This window comes from Nyctereutes procyonoides, unplaced genomic scaffold (genome assembly GCF_905146905.1).
Source record: "Nyctereutes procyonoides isolate TBG_1078 unplaced genomic scaffold, NYPRO_anot_genome, whole genome shotgun sequence".
Lineage (NCBI taxonomy): Eukaryota > Metazoa > Chordata > Mammalia > Carnivora > Canidae > Nyctereutes > Nyctereutes procyonoides.
This window is the reverse complement of record NW_026575139.1, coordinates 24,549,693-24,566,125: the sequence shown is the minus strand read 5'-3', so window position 1 is coordinate 24,566,125 and position 16,433 is coordinate 24,549,693. Positions and strand designations below refer to the sequence as shown.

Here is a 16,433-nt window from a genome sequence, read left to right as displayed (position 1 = left end):
AAATGGGTTCAATGAAGGCCAAATTATAGAATTAACCTGTCCTGGGCTTGGTGCTAGAAGTTCTAGTAAACCTACAAAGGAGGTGTTAGCCCCATTATGTCAAAACAAGGTAGACTATAGGCCCCATAAGGGTGGGGACAACAGTTTTCAGAGCCCAGCAAAGCCGCAAGTGTGCAAATATTGCACGGATGAGGCCCAGAAGTTCCAGAAGCAAGTCACACTTCATGTGGCAGTGGTTGGAAGCAGTCCAAGCTGTGTAGCCAAAGGAACAGACTTGCAGACAGGTTCCACTAGGCTCTGACCAGGTCCTATCGGTAGTGTCTTTAATGGGAGCCACCACCCATCTCTGGGGTCACTGAGGATTAAGACTAGTGTCCTGTCTCCCCCACCCCCTTCTCCCAGGTACCTGACCCTCTTTTAAGACTTATTTTGCTACTTGTATTTCCCACAGATCCCAGTGCCCCCCTACATGCCATCGCTTCCTCAGGTCAAAGCTTCTCTGCAGGGCACAGGCTGGCAGGCCCCTCACCAGCCCCACCTCCTACCTTCTGGTGGACTCCAAGCTCTCTACTGTCCTGGAGCTTCTCTGGGGGAGCCCTCCGCTCTCCCTTTTGGCAGGGCTGCTCGTTGCATTCAGGAGGCCAGGACACCATAGGCAGCAGTAGACTTTATTGGGGGGCAGGGGGGTGGGGGGGCGGTATGGACAAGCCCCAGGGAAAATGCACACAGGCTGTGCTTCCCCGGGTGCCCTCTGCAGGAGCGCTCCCTACCCCTAGACTTAGCCTTGGGCCTTCACAGCCCGACTGGAGCTGTCAGAGGCGCCACCTGGTGGTGGTGGGGACACACTGGAACCAGGGAGTTGGGGGCAGAGGTCTGGTGGAAATGTGTCCTAGGGGCCACACCCCAGTGACAGGGTGAGCACCGAGAGGAATAAGACGGCCCCCAAACCTGGGGAGGGGGCTGTCTTTGGGGTAACTACTTACCCCAGCTCTTCAGGGACCAGAAATATTTTGCTTCTGGCTAAAAGCTTAGGCAATCATTCCATGTGTTTTGTGAAGTCACAGTGGACGGTGAGCTGAGGTGGACCCTCACGACGAAAATGCAAAATGGTAAACAGGACAAACGTCCGAGAAGAGAGAAGGGAGTCCTAATGGGCACGAAGTGTGGTAGTGGCTTCAGCCTGGAGGCTGCAGCACTGTGGTCCCCGCTCAGGCCCACAGGCAGGGCCCCCTCTCCACACTGGTGGGCTAGCTGGGGAAGGGAGCTCTTTATTCAGTTTTCAAAAGGACAGTGGCAGAGCCATGCTCCCCCCCCCACCCCTTTTCCTCTCCTGCCTGCCTTTGGTTCTTCAAAGTCTGAACTCACAAGGGGGCATGGAGGGAGGGGAGTGGCTCATCCTGTCCCCCAGCTCACCTCATGCCTGTGACATTCCTGCTTCCCCAGCCTCCCCACCCCCCACAGGAGTAGCCTGGGAGCCAGAGAGGCCCGCTCGTTGCCGGGCTAGGATGAGCAGGCGGGGCAGCCCTGGTTGGGGCCCACTGAGCCAGTGGACCAGTATCCTGAGATGAGTCTCCAGAGCTGTCCCAAGCGGGCGCGTGGCAGCTAGTGAGTCAGGAAAGCTTGCAGCCCACCGAGCAGGCGGTCAGGAGCTCGGAGCCGTGCTGTGGAAGGCACCCTTCAGCACGGCAGGTCTGCAGCCAAGGTAGAGGGAGCTGCTGACTGGCGGGTGGAGGATGGATGGGCCGAGGGTTCGAGCTGCCCGGCGGGTGAGCTCCCGGTCCCTCCCCCTCAGCAATGACCAGAGAGGGTCTGCAGAGCCGGCTGGGGAACGCCCAGGCCCTTCTGGGCGGTGGCGAGGGGGACGATGGTGCCCAGGAATGGCGCTGAGCAGGAAGGGCAGCTGCCCTGGCTTCTTTGTCTGAGGGTCACTGATTAGAGGGCCAGCTCTGGGTGGCAGGCAGAGGGGAAAGGAGATCCAGACCAGTCCAGCAGCTTCCACGACCCACTCTGCCCTCTCTTACCCCACCAGTTTGCTCCACTGGGTAGTGCTGAAAAAGGGGTGGGCCTTGAGCTTGTTGACACCCAGGCGCCGGGCAGGATCAAACTGCAGCAGCTGTGGAAAAAGCCCAGAGGGCTTAGCAGGCCTTCCCAGCCCCTTCGCAGAGGCATGGGCTGTCTGGGGGATGATGGGGGTCCCCAGTCACCACTCCTAGCCTCCTGGCCCTCGGAACCCCCAGTGGTACCCTGGGGGACTTGTGTTGTTTGGCCACCAGCATATACAGATCTGTTGTCCCCATCACCCTCCTGCACCCGGCATCAGACATCCAGCATGTGGGGCTGCCGTTCATACCAGGGCTGTGCCCTCCCAGCACCCACCCTCGGGCCAAGAAGCCACCTCCGCAAGGCCAGCTGTAGCTCACCTCAGTCAGCAGAGAGGCCGCTGGGTGACTGAGCCACTCGGGCAGCTGTAACTGGGTATGGGGCTGGATTCCCGAGGGGTGGCTCTGCGACAGTGCCTGGGAAGATACGGAGGGGGCAACTCCAGGATGTGTACACCCTAGTGGCAGCCAAGATTTGCTTCCCCCCCCCCCCCGCGTCCCCTCCGATGGGGATGATGGTTGCCTTTTGCTTTGGAGCTACTGCACACCAGGCAGTGGGAGATGCCCGACATCTCTGATCCATAATTTCCACAACAGCCATCAGAGTAAGTCCTAGTATCCTTAATTTAAAGGTAAGAAGCAGGCTCGGGGAGGTAGAGAGATTTATGTGGAGTTCAGGGTTTGAACCCAAGTCCCCCTGGCTCCCAGCTTGCCAGAAGCATCGATCTTGGGTTGCATTCGGGGCAGGCACTCTACCAGGAACAGCACTGGCCCTTGTCTCCTTACAGAAAGAAGATGTGCACAGCAGGCCACAGTATGCCACCATCAGGGCCACGGCAAGACCTCCCTGCGCCCCAGGACGGTGCAGCCCTGGGGCACAGAGAGGCCTTTTGGGGGTCAGAGCCCCAAGAGGCAACCAGGAGGAAGGCCAGGAGCCCTGGGCTAGAGAAGCGGTGGGAGGCGGTGAGAGAGAACCCCACTCTTGGGGGCTGTTTACAGCCAGGAGCATCAGAGGCCCCAGCTATGGGACAATGACAAGAGGGCGCCTGGACAGATGGCAGGCCACACTTCAGTCATTTCCTGCCCAACTGTGGTCTGGCCTTTCCCTCCCTGCCCCAGGTGTGGTGCTGAGCTCATGGAGGGCACAGAGGGCGGAGGCCCCCGCCCCCAGCAGGGCTGCCTGCAGGGGCAGCTTTGAGCCCTCAGCTGAGCGGGGCTGGACAGGGCAGCTGCCGGCCAGGATGGAGGCCCTCTCCCGTCCTTCAGCCAAAATCTGGAGGTTACAGCCCAGATGTGTGTGGGTGGGGAACGAGCAGTGGGAAGAGCTTGGGGGATGATGATTCAGGAGCCTTCCTGGGAAGAAGAGTTGTGTCACATTCCATCCTCCCTCCAGCCCTGCACCCATGTGTTCTCTTCCAGAAACCTTCCCTGACTATCCCAACTCAACTCTCATTTACCCAAGCCGACAGAGTCACTTGTTACAGCCACTAGTGTGGCAGGGGTGCTCCGTGTATCCGTGACCTGGGTGAGAGTGGCCTCCCAGGTCTCTCATGGCCTGTGGGGGCAGTTGGGGGGTGGGGACAGCCAGGTCTTGGAGAACCAGGTAGCCTCAGCCCCCACACTGGCTGGTTGGACTAAGCCGAGCCCATCCTGCGCACAGTGACACCCACAGAGCTCCACACCCGGCCCAGCTACTCACAGTTCCAGTCAGCATTTCATACAGCAGAGACCCAAAGCTCCACCAGTCACAGGCCTCCGTCAGCTCAGAGATCCCCCCCACCTCTGTGGGAATGAGAACACACACGTCCCAGCCTCACCCAGGAGGGCTGGTCTCCACTCTACTCGTCCTACCCAGACGTGGCCCCTTCCCTCTGTCACCCTCAGTGCCCCCCAGCTCAACCCACAGAGGCACCCAAGATCTAGACACCACCCCCCCGCCATCCCCGCTCCCTTCTTGCCTGGGGCGCTGTAGAGATTGTCCAAAGCCTCCCTGCAGCAGTGAGGCTCCACCTCTGACCACTGGCCAAAATACGTGAGCCGGATGTGACCTTCTCATCCAGTGCGTGCAGGGAGGAATAAAGGTGAACAAAAATCATGGTCCGTCATCACTGAGCAGGTGACATGGGGAGGGGACTCCAGAGCCTCCCCCCACAAGTCACAGAGCAGGAGCCAGCGGCCACACTGGGCACAGCCACCCTCGGGCCTGGTCCCCTGAGGCCCAGAGACAACCAGGTATCCCTGAGGAGGGCCGCCCTGGACTCGGGGTGAGGAGGGGAGGGCTGGTTTTCCAGGCTCGACCTTGGCCAACCAGACTGTGCGGAGTCCTGCATGAAAAGGCCGGGGGGAGGCAGAGGGAGCAGATAGCTTCCGAGGTCCCCTTGACCTTGGGGCCCTCTCATGCTGGGTTGGATTTGGGGGCCCCGTGTGAGAGGTGGGGTGAGGGCGGCCTAATCCCTGCGCCCCGGCCTAGGCACCTACCTGCCTGGTCCAAAAGCAGGTTCCGGGGATTGAGGTCTCGGCACAGCACCCCCTGCTCGTGCAGTGCTTCCAGGGCCACCAGCGTCTCGGCCGCCCACTGCTTCACCTGCTCTTCCTTCACACACCAGGCACCCCTGCTGCACCCTGGGCTGGCCCGATCTGCTAAGGGGCGGCTCTGGCTTCGGCCTCGGCCACAGGCCCCCAGCACCCGGACAGCCCCCTGATGAACCCAAGGGAGCCCCCAAGAGGGCCTCATGTCCGAGCTCTGGCCAGGTCCTCGCCCAGTTTGGAGGTGCAGGCGGCCACCTGGGGCCTTCAGAAGGTCTGAGGGGCAGGAGGTATGGGTCCTGGCCGAGGGGTCACCTTCGGTCTCTCTCCATGGAGTGATGGATGGGGCCTCCCTGGCTGGGGAAAGACTCCGAGAAGTCCGTGGAGGCTCCAGAAGGATCCTGTCCTGCAGGTGGGTGGGGCCCATGGGGAGCAGTGCTGGGGTCTGGAGGCCGCGGGGTGAGTTGAGTGAAGACTTCGTCCTTTCTGGGCTGAAGCCAGACCTGAGCCCAGGCTGTTGGGGGTGCTTCTGGGAGAGCAGGTGGGACCAGAGAGTGCCTCCTGGGCCATGCAGCGGGGGCAGGGGAGAGGAAGAGTGTGGACACCAGGTCCCCAACTCCTGCCTCCCCTCATGTCCTCACCTGTGCCCCTTCCTCCTCAGCCTGGAATGCCCTCTGCTGTCCCTCTGACTCACCCAGAGGGGACCCTGCCTCACAAGCTGGCACAAAATAGGGGCTTAACCACAAGGTAGTTGTAAATCATCACTCCTGTCCTTGGTTTGGGTGGTAGGTTCCCCAGTGCTCAATATATTACACTTTCTACTTTCTTTTTTTTCTTTTCTTTCTTTTTTTTTTTTTTTTAGAGAGAACAGTATAATAAAACTTAAGTAAAAAAAAATAAAAGAAGGCCAGGCAGGGACCTGCAAAGACCATATGTCATGATCCATGTGTCCTTCATTAAAAAAAAAAAATCGCTATAATAGGGTGATCGATAAATATCTGTGCCGTGACCCCATTGCTGTCCTCATGGCTTCAGGCACCACTATCCCACTTGGCCACTCCAAAGAATGGGCACAGACTAGAAAAGTGAAGAGCCGAGACTGGAGGAAAAGGTGACAAAGGGTACATCTGCACCAACTCCCTCACTGCCCAGGACGTGAGCCTCCCCCTCAAGGTGTCCCCTGCCCCCTGCCAGCACCTCACGGAGGCCACAGCCTGATCCTGCCATCCGCCCCCAGCGCACCTGGGTCCCCTGGCTGGGGCTGCACATCTGGTGCAAGTTACCCCCTCCTCGTGCTTGGCATTTTAAGGAGATGAAAGAGGACATGCCAAAGGCCTGAGGAGCTCAGGGCCCTGAGGTCCCCTCACCTTGCACGTGCTCCAGCTGCAGGAAGATAGAATCCTCACTCACGAAGTACCGAAGCAGCTTGGTCATGTAGGGGACGCCATGCGGGATGATGGTCAGCCGCTCCCGGTTCGCCACATGACACCTGGACAGGCTCTGGGGGCAGGGCAGGCAGGTCAGCTGGGGCCAGACCAATAGAGAGGGTGCCCTGCCAGGGGGTGTCCTAGCCTGGCTCTCGGCACAAAGAGATGACAAGGGGTAGATGCCACCCCTGAGGAGCAACCGCCTCCCCCCCCAATTCCCGACCTGGCCCTCACCCTCACTTCCACCATGGAATCCAGGCCCCCCACCCTCCGAAATAAGGGTGAGACAGGACAGGCTTTTGGGAGGCAGGGGACATGCTCAGGGGCAGACCAAGCAGCTTCTAGATTTGGAGGGAGCGTGGGGTAGGAGGTTCCCCACAGGGGAGGTTTCCAAGTCCCAGGGGGAATGCAGAGTGGCAGGGGACTAGGTGGCACCTGCCTTCACCACGAAGGTCCCTCCAGTTGCTGGGTCCTGGACCAGCTGCACCTGCCAAGATCCAGGAGGCACCGGTCAAGGCACGTACTAGTTTCTGGGGCTCCATGACCCGAGCCCCAGCCCCCCAGGCCCCCCCATCGAGGCCAACTCACTCCAGGGCAGGCTGTAGTGGTACAGACCACGCCCCTGGCCCCCACCAAGCCGGCATCGATCCTGTCCTGCTCATCCACCTTTGTCAGACCGGCAGGATTAGCGCAGGTGCCAACCCTCAGGTCAGCCTGGGAGCCTGAATCTGTCCCCAGTGCTCTCTGGGCTCTCCCTTAGGGAACCCTGGCACAGCGTCCCATTTCCTGTTTCCCCACTTGGCTATAAGCAACATGAGGGCAGGGAGCCCCATGTTCCCAGAGTCCCGCACAGTGAGGGATGCTGTAGGTGCCTCATACATGCACGGCGAGTGGTCCATCCTGCAGGCTTGTGGGTGTCACAGCTGGGCGGGACCTTGGAGCCAGTCACCTCTTCTGATCACTTATTTTACAGATGAAGCAGCTGAGGCTCTGAGAGTGCGGCCCAAGGTCACCCACGGGCCGAGCTGTACCCGGGAACACACGGGCTCGGCATGCTCCTTCGGGTCGCTTCCCCTGCCTGCCCACCCCCCTCTCTGGAGGCTGTCTTGGGAGAGCAGCCCTCTTCTCCTGTGGCTTCTGGTTTGAGGCAGCACCCTGCCAACCCCTGGGTCAGGGCCTTGTTTGAAGTTGAGTCCCTGACTCATCTCTGTGACGGGCAGGGGTGGGCCCCAGCCACAGGAGAGTGCAGGGGCAGCTGGGGCAGGAACGCAGGAGGTTTGGCCAGGTGAGGGGCAGATGGGGGCAAGCCCACCACCCTGCTGTTGTGACTCCTCGGCTGCCTGCCTGCCCTGCAGACACTTCGCCACCCTGAGGTGAGGTCAGGCCACCAGGCCATCACAAAGGCTGCATCCGAGGATTGGGGTGGCAAAGGGGCAATGAGTTTAAAACCTGGGCAAGTGAATGTTCTCATCTACCCAACAGGAATTACAAATTACATTACTGATTTGTTAAGGTCATAAATAGAAAGGCCCTAGGGAGACCTGGGTGGCTCGGCAGTTGAGTGTCGGCTCAGGGTGTGATCCAGGGGTCCCGGGATCGAGTCCCATATCGGGCTCTGCACAGGGAGCCCGCTTCTCCCTCTGCCTATGACTCTGCCTCTCTCTGTGTCTCTCATGAATAAAATCTTTAAAACAAAACAAAATAAAAACCAGAAAAGCCCTTTGCTTCTATAAAGGCCAGGAGAATGCTAGTTTTCCCACCTGCCACATCACACCGCCTCTCTTGTTCAACTGCAAAATGGGGTCACATCATAGCTCCTGTGGGTCAGGAGGAGGACCCCATCACAGCAGCCACGTAAGACACCCTCAGTAACCTGTTCTGACTGTTCCTGACACTGTCATCGGGGGACCCCATGCTGGCTACAGAGCTCTTCTTCTGTGCTAGGTGCTTTAGAGGGATTGTCTCACTGTAGCCCCCACAGCCCTACCACATGAGCATTATTAATGACCCATTTTAGTGATGAGGAAGTTGAGATTCAGAGATGTGATGTTACCAATAGTCCCGCTGCTAAATGGTGGTGGGACCAGGATTTGAATCCTGCCAGGGCTGATCCCCAAGCCCTGGAGACCTAACTGCAAGGGGGCGCTGCCCTCCACCCTGGACCTCAGTGCCCCCATCACCAGTGCCCTTCCTGAGGCAGCAGAGATGCATGCCTTCCGACCGCCAGAGGTCTCTCCTCCAACAGCCAGAGATGGATCCCAGCCTGGCCCCAGCTCCTTGACCAAATTTGTGCAATGTCTGAAAAACCAAGGAAGAAAACTCTGGGGTCATTTAAGAGAATCAAGTTTCCCACAAATACTGACACCCTGGATAAGTCCCGACTGTCGCTTGCCAAGTGGGATTCCCTACCACCTTGTCCTGGCAAAGGTCCGCTCATACAGAGTCCAAAAAGCCAGCAGTGATGGCTGGGGAGAGCCAGATACAAAACTTGATCAGTATTCTGGAATGAGTGTGTTTAAATATATACGTATATTTAATACACGCATGCACACACACATCCCTATCTAGAAAGAATTAAACCAGTACATTAATAGCCATTATCTTGGAACTAGGTAGGATGGTGGGGAATATATAGATGTTGTTTCAACTCCTTTCTCTTTCCGATCTCAAAAGCAGAGGGAGCATTTTTCCCCTTAAAGCAAGCAAATAAAAAATCCCCTTCCTCTTTTGCTCAGTTTAACTGGGGACAGAGCACTAGCTAGTCACTTGACGTTATGACTCCGTTCCATTCTCTGTAAGACAATTTTTTTTAAAGATTTTATTTATTCCTGAGAGATAGAGAGAGAGAGAGAGAGAGAGAGAGAGAGAGAGAGAGGCAGAGACACAGGCAGAGGGAGAAGCAGGCTCCATGCAGGGAGCCCGACGTGGGACTCGATCTCAGGTCTCCAGGATCATGCCCTGGGCCGAAGGCACACGCTAAACCGCTGAGCCACCCATTGATCCCTAAGATAATTATTAATACGCAGCACTGTCCAGGGCCCCTGGGGGGCACAGTCAGTTGAGTGTCCGACTCTTGGTTTTGGCTCAAGTCACAATCTCGGGGTCATGACACAGAGCCCCCAGAATTGGGCTTTGTGCTCAGTGCGGAGTCCACTTGGGTTTCTCTCTCTTTCTCTCTCCTCTCTCCCTCTGTCCCTTGCCCCCACCCCTGCGAGCAAGCTCTCAAATAAATATTTTAAAAAATAAAATGCAGTACTGTCCAATAGAACATGAAAAAAAGATAGCTACACTGTCCAATACAGAAGCCATTAACCATATGAAAAGTTATCAAGCCCTTGAAATGTGGTTGGTGTGAATGAGAAGCAGAATATTTCATTTTAACTAATTTGAACTTCTATAGTCTTCTGTGGCCCCTTCCTGGATGGGGCTGTGCAGGATAGTGCTTTTTCCCCCAGGGCCACCTAGAGGGTTTAATGCAACAGTTTTGCAAATGAGAATGTGCCTTACTAATGTCAGGTGAGTGTTGCCATTTGGAGGGTGGAAGGTAGTTCTGGGCGCCCCCTTTGCATCTTTTTATAAAGGGAATTTTTTTTTTTTTTTAAGATACCCACTGAGTTCTTGAGACACGGAACAATGAAAGCTTTGGTGAGACACATTAACCCTTCCTTTAAGTAATGCCCAAAGTATCAAAATCCCAGGAGGACTCTCTCATGGAGCAAACAAATCCAAAAGTTCCAAACAGATTCCCAAACCCCACGCCCCACAGGGGCCTGGGATGTGAACCAAGGGGGCAGGGCAGGGGCAGGAGCAAACCAGAGGACTGGTGTCCCATGGAAACGGACAGCACCCCCACTCCCCTACTCCTGGCTGCTACTGGAGAATGTGAGCCAGCATTTCCAGATCTTCCAATCTTACAGGAGAAGCAGGAAATCTGGATTTCTATACGAAACCTGCCAATTTTTAAATGTTGGTAAGTAATGATCATTTTAAAAAACACCCCTGGGGTGAGCCAAAAAAACAAGAAGTAAACTTGGATGGCCTTCATTTTCTTCCCCATCCCTGGCTCCTACATGAGGCTCAGCAAACACGTGGTGTTATCTCTCAGGCCCTCCCATGCTCCCCGAGAACAAACCCCTGGGTATTGTAGCCAGAGGCCTATCTAGTCCCTGACCCGACCCACAGTTCCCCGCAGCCCCCTATCCCTTGCCAGTACCTCTTTAGCCCCTAGGAACCCCCATTCCAGACCAGCTAACCTGACAACTGGGCATCTCTGGGGGGCGCTCCTGGCTTCCTGAGCAGGCCCTCTGCCCCTCCATGGCCCCTGGGCAGCTGGCCCTCCTGCCAGGATGTGCCCGGCCACGGCTGTAGGACTGACTGCACCCACAGCACATCCAGGCCTGGCTGCGGGGACCTGGCCCAGTGGCCCTACCACCTCTCCTTATTTGTGGAAGATGGTGTCCCGACTTGGAAATGACACAAGAAAAGGAAGCTAGATCTCAGGGGGGGTGGGCGATGGGGGGAGGTAAGCTCGGTGCCCAAGAAAGGGTAAAAATGCAAAGAAAGACAATTTCAAGACAGAACGGTTGGGCTTGGCCTTAATGTATGCTTTCCACGTGCACAGGCCTCAGAATACTAGATTCTGAAAATCCTTTGCCTATGTGTGTCCTGGGGTCAAACAAATTCGGGAAATTCTACTAGAGACCTCCTTCTCGGAAACTCATGGTATACGTTCACATCCTGAGAGCTCTGCAAACTGGGATAATTAAAAAAGTCATGTCACTTTAACCCACGCTTGTTTGACCTGGAGCCCTTCTCTCCACAACACCTACAGTGCAGCGGGGGTCCCCGGTGACGAGAAGGCGGTGGCGGTCACCTCCTGGCCTGGCAGTGGGAGCCGCTGTGCTGGGCTGCGGCCACGCAGACTAGTGTAGTTGGAGGGAAGGCAGATGGAAGCTGGCCGGGCCTTGGCTGACAGACTGGGGCCTGTTCCAGGGACCCGGGGAAGCAGCTGGAGCGCGGCTGGGGGACGGGAAGCCCGCACGCCTCTCTCCGGCTCGCTCTTGTCACTAGCATTTAGAGCCATCAAACACGTATCAAATGTTTCAGCGTGTGCCAGGCCTTTCCCAAAAATTATTTCACTTTAGTTCCCACATGCCCCCTTCGGGGGCGGGAGGGTGGATTCTTATCCCACTTACAGCTGAGGAAAACCAACGGGGAGGTGATGGGGTTGCTGTGGCCGCACCGTGCACCAAGCAGCCATCCTCTGTGGGCTCCCAGGCTCTGCAAAATCCCCCGATGAGTGTTTAAATTACAGATGCCTGGGCTTGACCCTGGAAATTCTGACTCAACAGGCCTGGGGTGGGGCCCAGGCATCTCTTTTTACGAAGCCCCCCCCAGGTGATTCTGATGAACAGCAGGCCTGAGAAAGAACCACTTTAGCAACTACCCAGGTGCTGCCTGGGTTGGGGGTGGAGGGCGATCGAAGGCTACAGGCTCAGGTCTCATTTGACCCAAGTATCTATCCATCTGACTCCCCCTAATGAGTGTGCCACGTACAGGCTGCGATGTCGATGTCGGCTCCCATCTTCCTGCCTGCCCCAAATTAAGGGAAAGGGCCTCAGATGGGGTCAGGATGGGGAGGGGTGCAGGAGGAAAGGGGCAGAGCTGCCGAGGCCCCTGTGGGAGCAGGACAGGCTTCTGGAGAGGGGTGTACATTTCCACCACAGGAACTCCTCAGCAATGCTTGGTGGGGAGAGGGTGGCCGCAGCCCTGGGGTGCACAGGGAATGTGTGGGCAAATGGGGGGAGTGCAGGGTGCTGTGTGCCTGGCAGGGTGCCCCGGGCACTGCTTCTCCTATGGCTTCTGTCTTGAATCTCTGAGGAAGGGCCTTTCTGTCTTGGCTGCGGGCTGTGGACAAGGGACCATCTGCCTCTTCAGTTCCCCTCTTTCCTCTCTAGGACCTGATGGATGTGTGCTGGGGCGGGGGGGGGGGGGGGAAAGGGGGGCGGGGAGAGTAGGGAACCACTGGACACAGCTGCTCTCCCTGCCTTGGACCCACTGACCCCTTTCCAGCCCCTTCTGCAGAAGCCGGGGGAGCTGCTCTCTCTCCCCACCCACCACCACCATTTGCATGCACAACGTCACTCACCTTCTCGATGACCCCAACCACCCTGCAGCCCCTCAACTGCTCCAGAGCAGAGCTCAGTGTGCGAATGGGCCGGAGCCTCAGGCTGCTGAAACCCTGCAGAGGTGGGAGACAGGTCACGCAGACTCAGGATGCAGCCCTCCTCCAGCTGCCAGGACAGCAGGGGCACAGTGGGCAGAACTGGGGTACACAGAGCTCCCTCCTGCCCCCAGGGAATAGAGAAGTTGGCCCTGACTGGCAGGGGCCCACACAGCCCTCTCCACCTCCGTGCCCCCCCCCAGCCAACCCTCCTCCAAGGCCCAGGGAGTCCTCAAGCCTCAGAAGCCCTGTCTTGAAAGCCCCACCCATGGGATGTAGGCGCTCCTGGGGCTGGGGACATAACCCAGGAACTTGTGGGTTTCAGGGAACACACCTCAAAGACCGAGGCACGTGGCCCAGGCACCTGCTTTGGGGAAAGGCAGCCTAATAAGATGCAGAAGAGAAAATACATTGACAACACTGCTGTGCGTTTATCAAAGAAAATCCGAGAAGTGGATCCACACAGTTCAAACCCGACTTCTTCACGGGTCAGCTGTGCTCACTGGGACCCATTCAAACTTCCACAGATGTGGGAAACTTTGAGTGTGTGCACATCAGGCTTGTGCATGAGCTGCGCATGGGCGTCTGGAGGTGGTGTGTGTGTGTGTGTGTGTGTGTGTGTGTGTGTGTGTGTGTGTGTGTTTACCCTGCGCGGTGGTGTGAGACAGGCCTGGAGATGATTCACTAAGTGTTTGAAGATGAAAGGACGAGGATGGTGTGGGAGACAGAGGACGCCAGCAGGGGAACGGCAGGGGGGTAGCCCTGCCCCTGGCATGCACCACGTACCAGTGCCTGCCCTGCAGCCTGGGACAGGAGGTGACAGTCCTCTGGCCCGCAGGGGGGGGCCCCACCTATCTCCCCCAGAGCCCGCAGGCCTTCAGGCAGGGCCTCCTCACCGTGCCAGGGCTGGCTCCATCGCCCAGGGTCCTCTGCAGGTGGCAAGTGAAGATCTCCTCTGCCCGCCGCAGGTACTTGGTGATTTTCAGCTTCACGGCCTCACATCGCTCCTTGTTGGGGTCAACTGTGGGGCGAGGGTGTCACCAGGACCCACCCTGGCCCCGGAGGGCTGGGGTTCTGGTTCCCTCTGCCCCGCACAGGAGAGCAGTGCCTACTTCTCAGGCTGGTCTGCAGGCGGTGCCCCCACACCCATTCCCCGGCCCTCCTCTGGGTGGGAGACTGGCAGGTGGGGGCGGAGAAAGGAGATGGAGGGAGAGGCTGGGAACCACAGTCAGCCCTCAACTTCATGGTTGGCACCCGCCACCCCACTGGCTGTCATTGCACCCTGAGAAGGAGCAGTGTAGGGATTTCCATGTCTGTTTTCAGAGAAGGAGACAGAAGCTCCCAGAGAACACTCCCCTAACCATCTCTGATACCCGGTGTGAAAAGACCAGAGTGGGGACCCAGACTGGAAGAGGAACGGATTCACCAAGTGGTCAGAAGTCCAGGTGTCAGGGGTCTCTTTGGCAGGGGGGGTGGGAAGCTTGAGGCAGGGCCCGACTCCGACCCCCAGTCTGACCACCCTCAGGGATCCTTCCCCTGGAGAGGAAATGCCTCCCTTTGCCCTGAACACGCTGCTGGCAAGCTTGCTCTCTGGAACACCACCTGGCCCTTCAGCTGGACAATACGCCTACTGTTGTTCTTCAGGGCTCAAAGTTCTAACTTCTAGAAAATACCCTATACTGGCCCAACCTGGCCTCAACTTCTCTCTTTTCTCCCCTCATTTCCTCCTCAGTGCTCTTCCCACCCAAGATGGTAATTACCCATCAGCCAACTCATCAGTCTCCCCCACTGTAAGGCAGGCCCCAAGTGGGCAGGAGCCCAGTGTCTAGGGACAGGCAAGTGTGCTGAGTTGGGGGCCAGCCTCTAGAGCCCCAACTGTTGAAACCTCAGATCTGCCCTGATAGCTATGGACCCTTAAGCAAGTGATTTAGCTGCCTGGTACCTCAGTTTTTGCATCTGGCAAATAGGAATAAAAATAGTTCCTACATGTTTCATCATCAACATATATAGTAATTCCCATTACTGTGAGGCTCCCATGAGTTAATACAGGTAAAGCCCTTAGACCAGTGTCTGGCATATAGGAAGTGCTCAATAAATGCCAGCAATTATCACCGCCCTTCACAGAGGCACTGCGGGGCCAGCCAGAGCCCTGTTCACTCAGCACAGATGGACAGAGGATGTGGTCGGGGGAGCCCCAAGTCCCCCTTCCCCACCAGCTCCCCTCTCTGCCCAGCTGGACCCTCACCGTGCACGCCTCGCAGCAGGACATCCACGCCGTTCTGGTAGTGGTTGAAGGCTGCCTCGTAGTCCTCACTGACATCACGCTCCAGGGCCAGCCGGATCTGTGTGGCTGCATCCACCAGGTAGTCACGCTTGGTCATGTCAGAGGCCCCGGGAGCCACCAGATTGCGAATCTGCTCCAGGTACACACGGGCCTGGGACCGGGCTCGGGAGCAAGGCTCAGGCTCCAGGCCAGGGCCAGGAGGGCACTCGCAGGCCACCAGGCTCATGGCTGCTGCGCTGTGGTGGGGACCTGAAACAAACAGACACCTTAGGGAGGACCCGGCTGGGAACAACACCCCGTCCACACCCTGGTTTCCTGAAAAGTGGGAGACTAACACTCTCCTCCAAGGCCTGGAGGGATCAGAGCTAATGTGGGTAACATCCCTCTACGGGGCCAGACCTTTTCTAAAGGGTGATAATAGAATAACAAGATACTTGGGGCTCTTTCATTTCAAATTCAGATCAACAGGTATTTCTTGAGCACTGGAGACAGTGGAGGATATCTGTGATCCAGAACTGCCTTCACAGCATCTCACAGACAAACTGGTATCTAGCACATGGTAAACATCTGTTGGTCACACGCCGAGGCTGTTCCTCACACTGTTCCCTCCATCCTGCCTGTGTTCCTGGTCATAATCCTCACACAGAAATCTCCTTTATCCTTCAGGGTTCAGCTCAATGGCACCTCCCTGAACAGGAGAGATTATCCCTGCTTTATCTTCTTTGGTGCGGAGGTCAACAAGTGAGGACCCCCCCCCCCCCACCGCCCCAACAGAAGTCTGGCAGAGAATTAGGCACAAGGCCAGGCCTTAAATCTGTGGGCAAATGAAACGTCCAAGTGACAGATTCTGGATGGAGGCTGAGGAAGGAGGGCAGGGCCAGGGCCCCAGGGAGGCCACATGGCCTCCAAGGACCCGACAGCAGCTCCTCCCTGAGCAGTGGGTGACACAAGTGGCCAAAAGGATAAGAAGGAAAGGGCTCTGAGAGAGGCCGGCAGAGCCGCCTCTGCTCCCCCACCCCCACCCCGCAGCCTCAGTGGCACCTGTGCTCTCAGGCCCCAGGGAGAAGGGCAGGGCCTGAACTTCCAAGACGAGGCCACCTCTGCCTCTGCGGAGAGACAGGCCGGATAGGACAGGATGGGGAGTGGGGGGGGGGGGAGGAAAACCCACATCCCCCAGCCGGCGGGGACCTCAACCCGGGCCGGGATGCCGGGTGGAGGGAAGCCGCACCCTCCCTGCTCCCCCCCCCCACCCGGGACAAGCAGCTCGGAGGCCTGTGATGGGGGCGGGGGATGCCGAGGCCCGGGGCTGGGCCGCTCGAGTCAGGGCCCCGGGCCACCCCCCGGGCTGGGTCCCGCGGGGCAGGGAAGCGGGGCGCCCAGCCCGCGAGCCCCGGCACAAGGTGCGCCACCCGCGCGGTGGGGCGGGGGGCGGGGGGGAGCGTGCTGGGGGGGAGGAGGGGACGCCCGCGCCTGCAGGACCGAGGCGCGGAGGAGGAGCCGGGCCCAGCGCGTACCTGCCCGAGCCGGGAGCCCGGTCGGCGCCGCCACACCTGCCGCAGCCCTCGGCGCCGCCCGACCCCGCGCCCCGCCGCGCGGCCGCGCCTCCAGCCAGGTGCAGGGCTCCGCCGCCGCGCCCGGCCATTGGCTGCGGATGAGCTCATCCTCTAGCGTTAGAATAAACCGCCAATCAGCTCCCGGCTGCGTTTCTGCCGGCCCTTAAAGCCCCAGCTCCCCGGGAAGGGGTGGGGGTGTCCAGCATCACCCAGGGGTGCGCGAGAGCCCGCCCCGGAAATAAGCCAGCCGCGGTCGCAGGGATGCTCAGTCCGTCGAGCTGGGACTCTTGGTTTCAGCTCAGGTCATGATCTCGGGGTCCT

At 58.2% G+C, this 16,433-nt stretch overlaps 1 protein-coding gene across 1 annotated transcript; it reads right to left on the bottom strand.

Moving 5' to 3' along the window:
- Nucleotides 1-652: 652 nt before the first annotated feature.
- RPS6KL1 (ribosomal protein S6 kinase like 1) lies at nt 653-16,145 on the bottom strand. The gene is made up of 11 exons (XM_055304541.1): nt 16,074-16,145; nt 14,521-14,808; nt 13,172-13,296; nt 12,201-12,293; nt 6,492-6,539; nt 5,993-6,125; nt 4,578-5,186; nt 4,058-4,147; nt 3,799-3,881; nt 2,421-2,516; nt 653-2,113 (listed from the first exon to the last, which is right to left on the bottom strand). The coding sequence occupies exons 2-11, from the start codon at nt 14,783-14,785 to the stop codon at nt 2,018-2,020; spliced, it is 1,638 nt and encodes a 545-aa protein (XP_055160516.1). The 5' UTR covers nt 14,786-14,808; nt 16,074-16,145; the 3' UTR covers nt 653-2,017.
- Nucleotides 16,146-16,433: the final 288 nt, after the last annotated feature.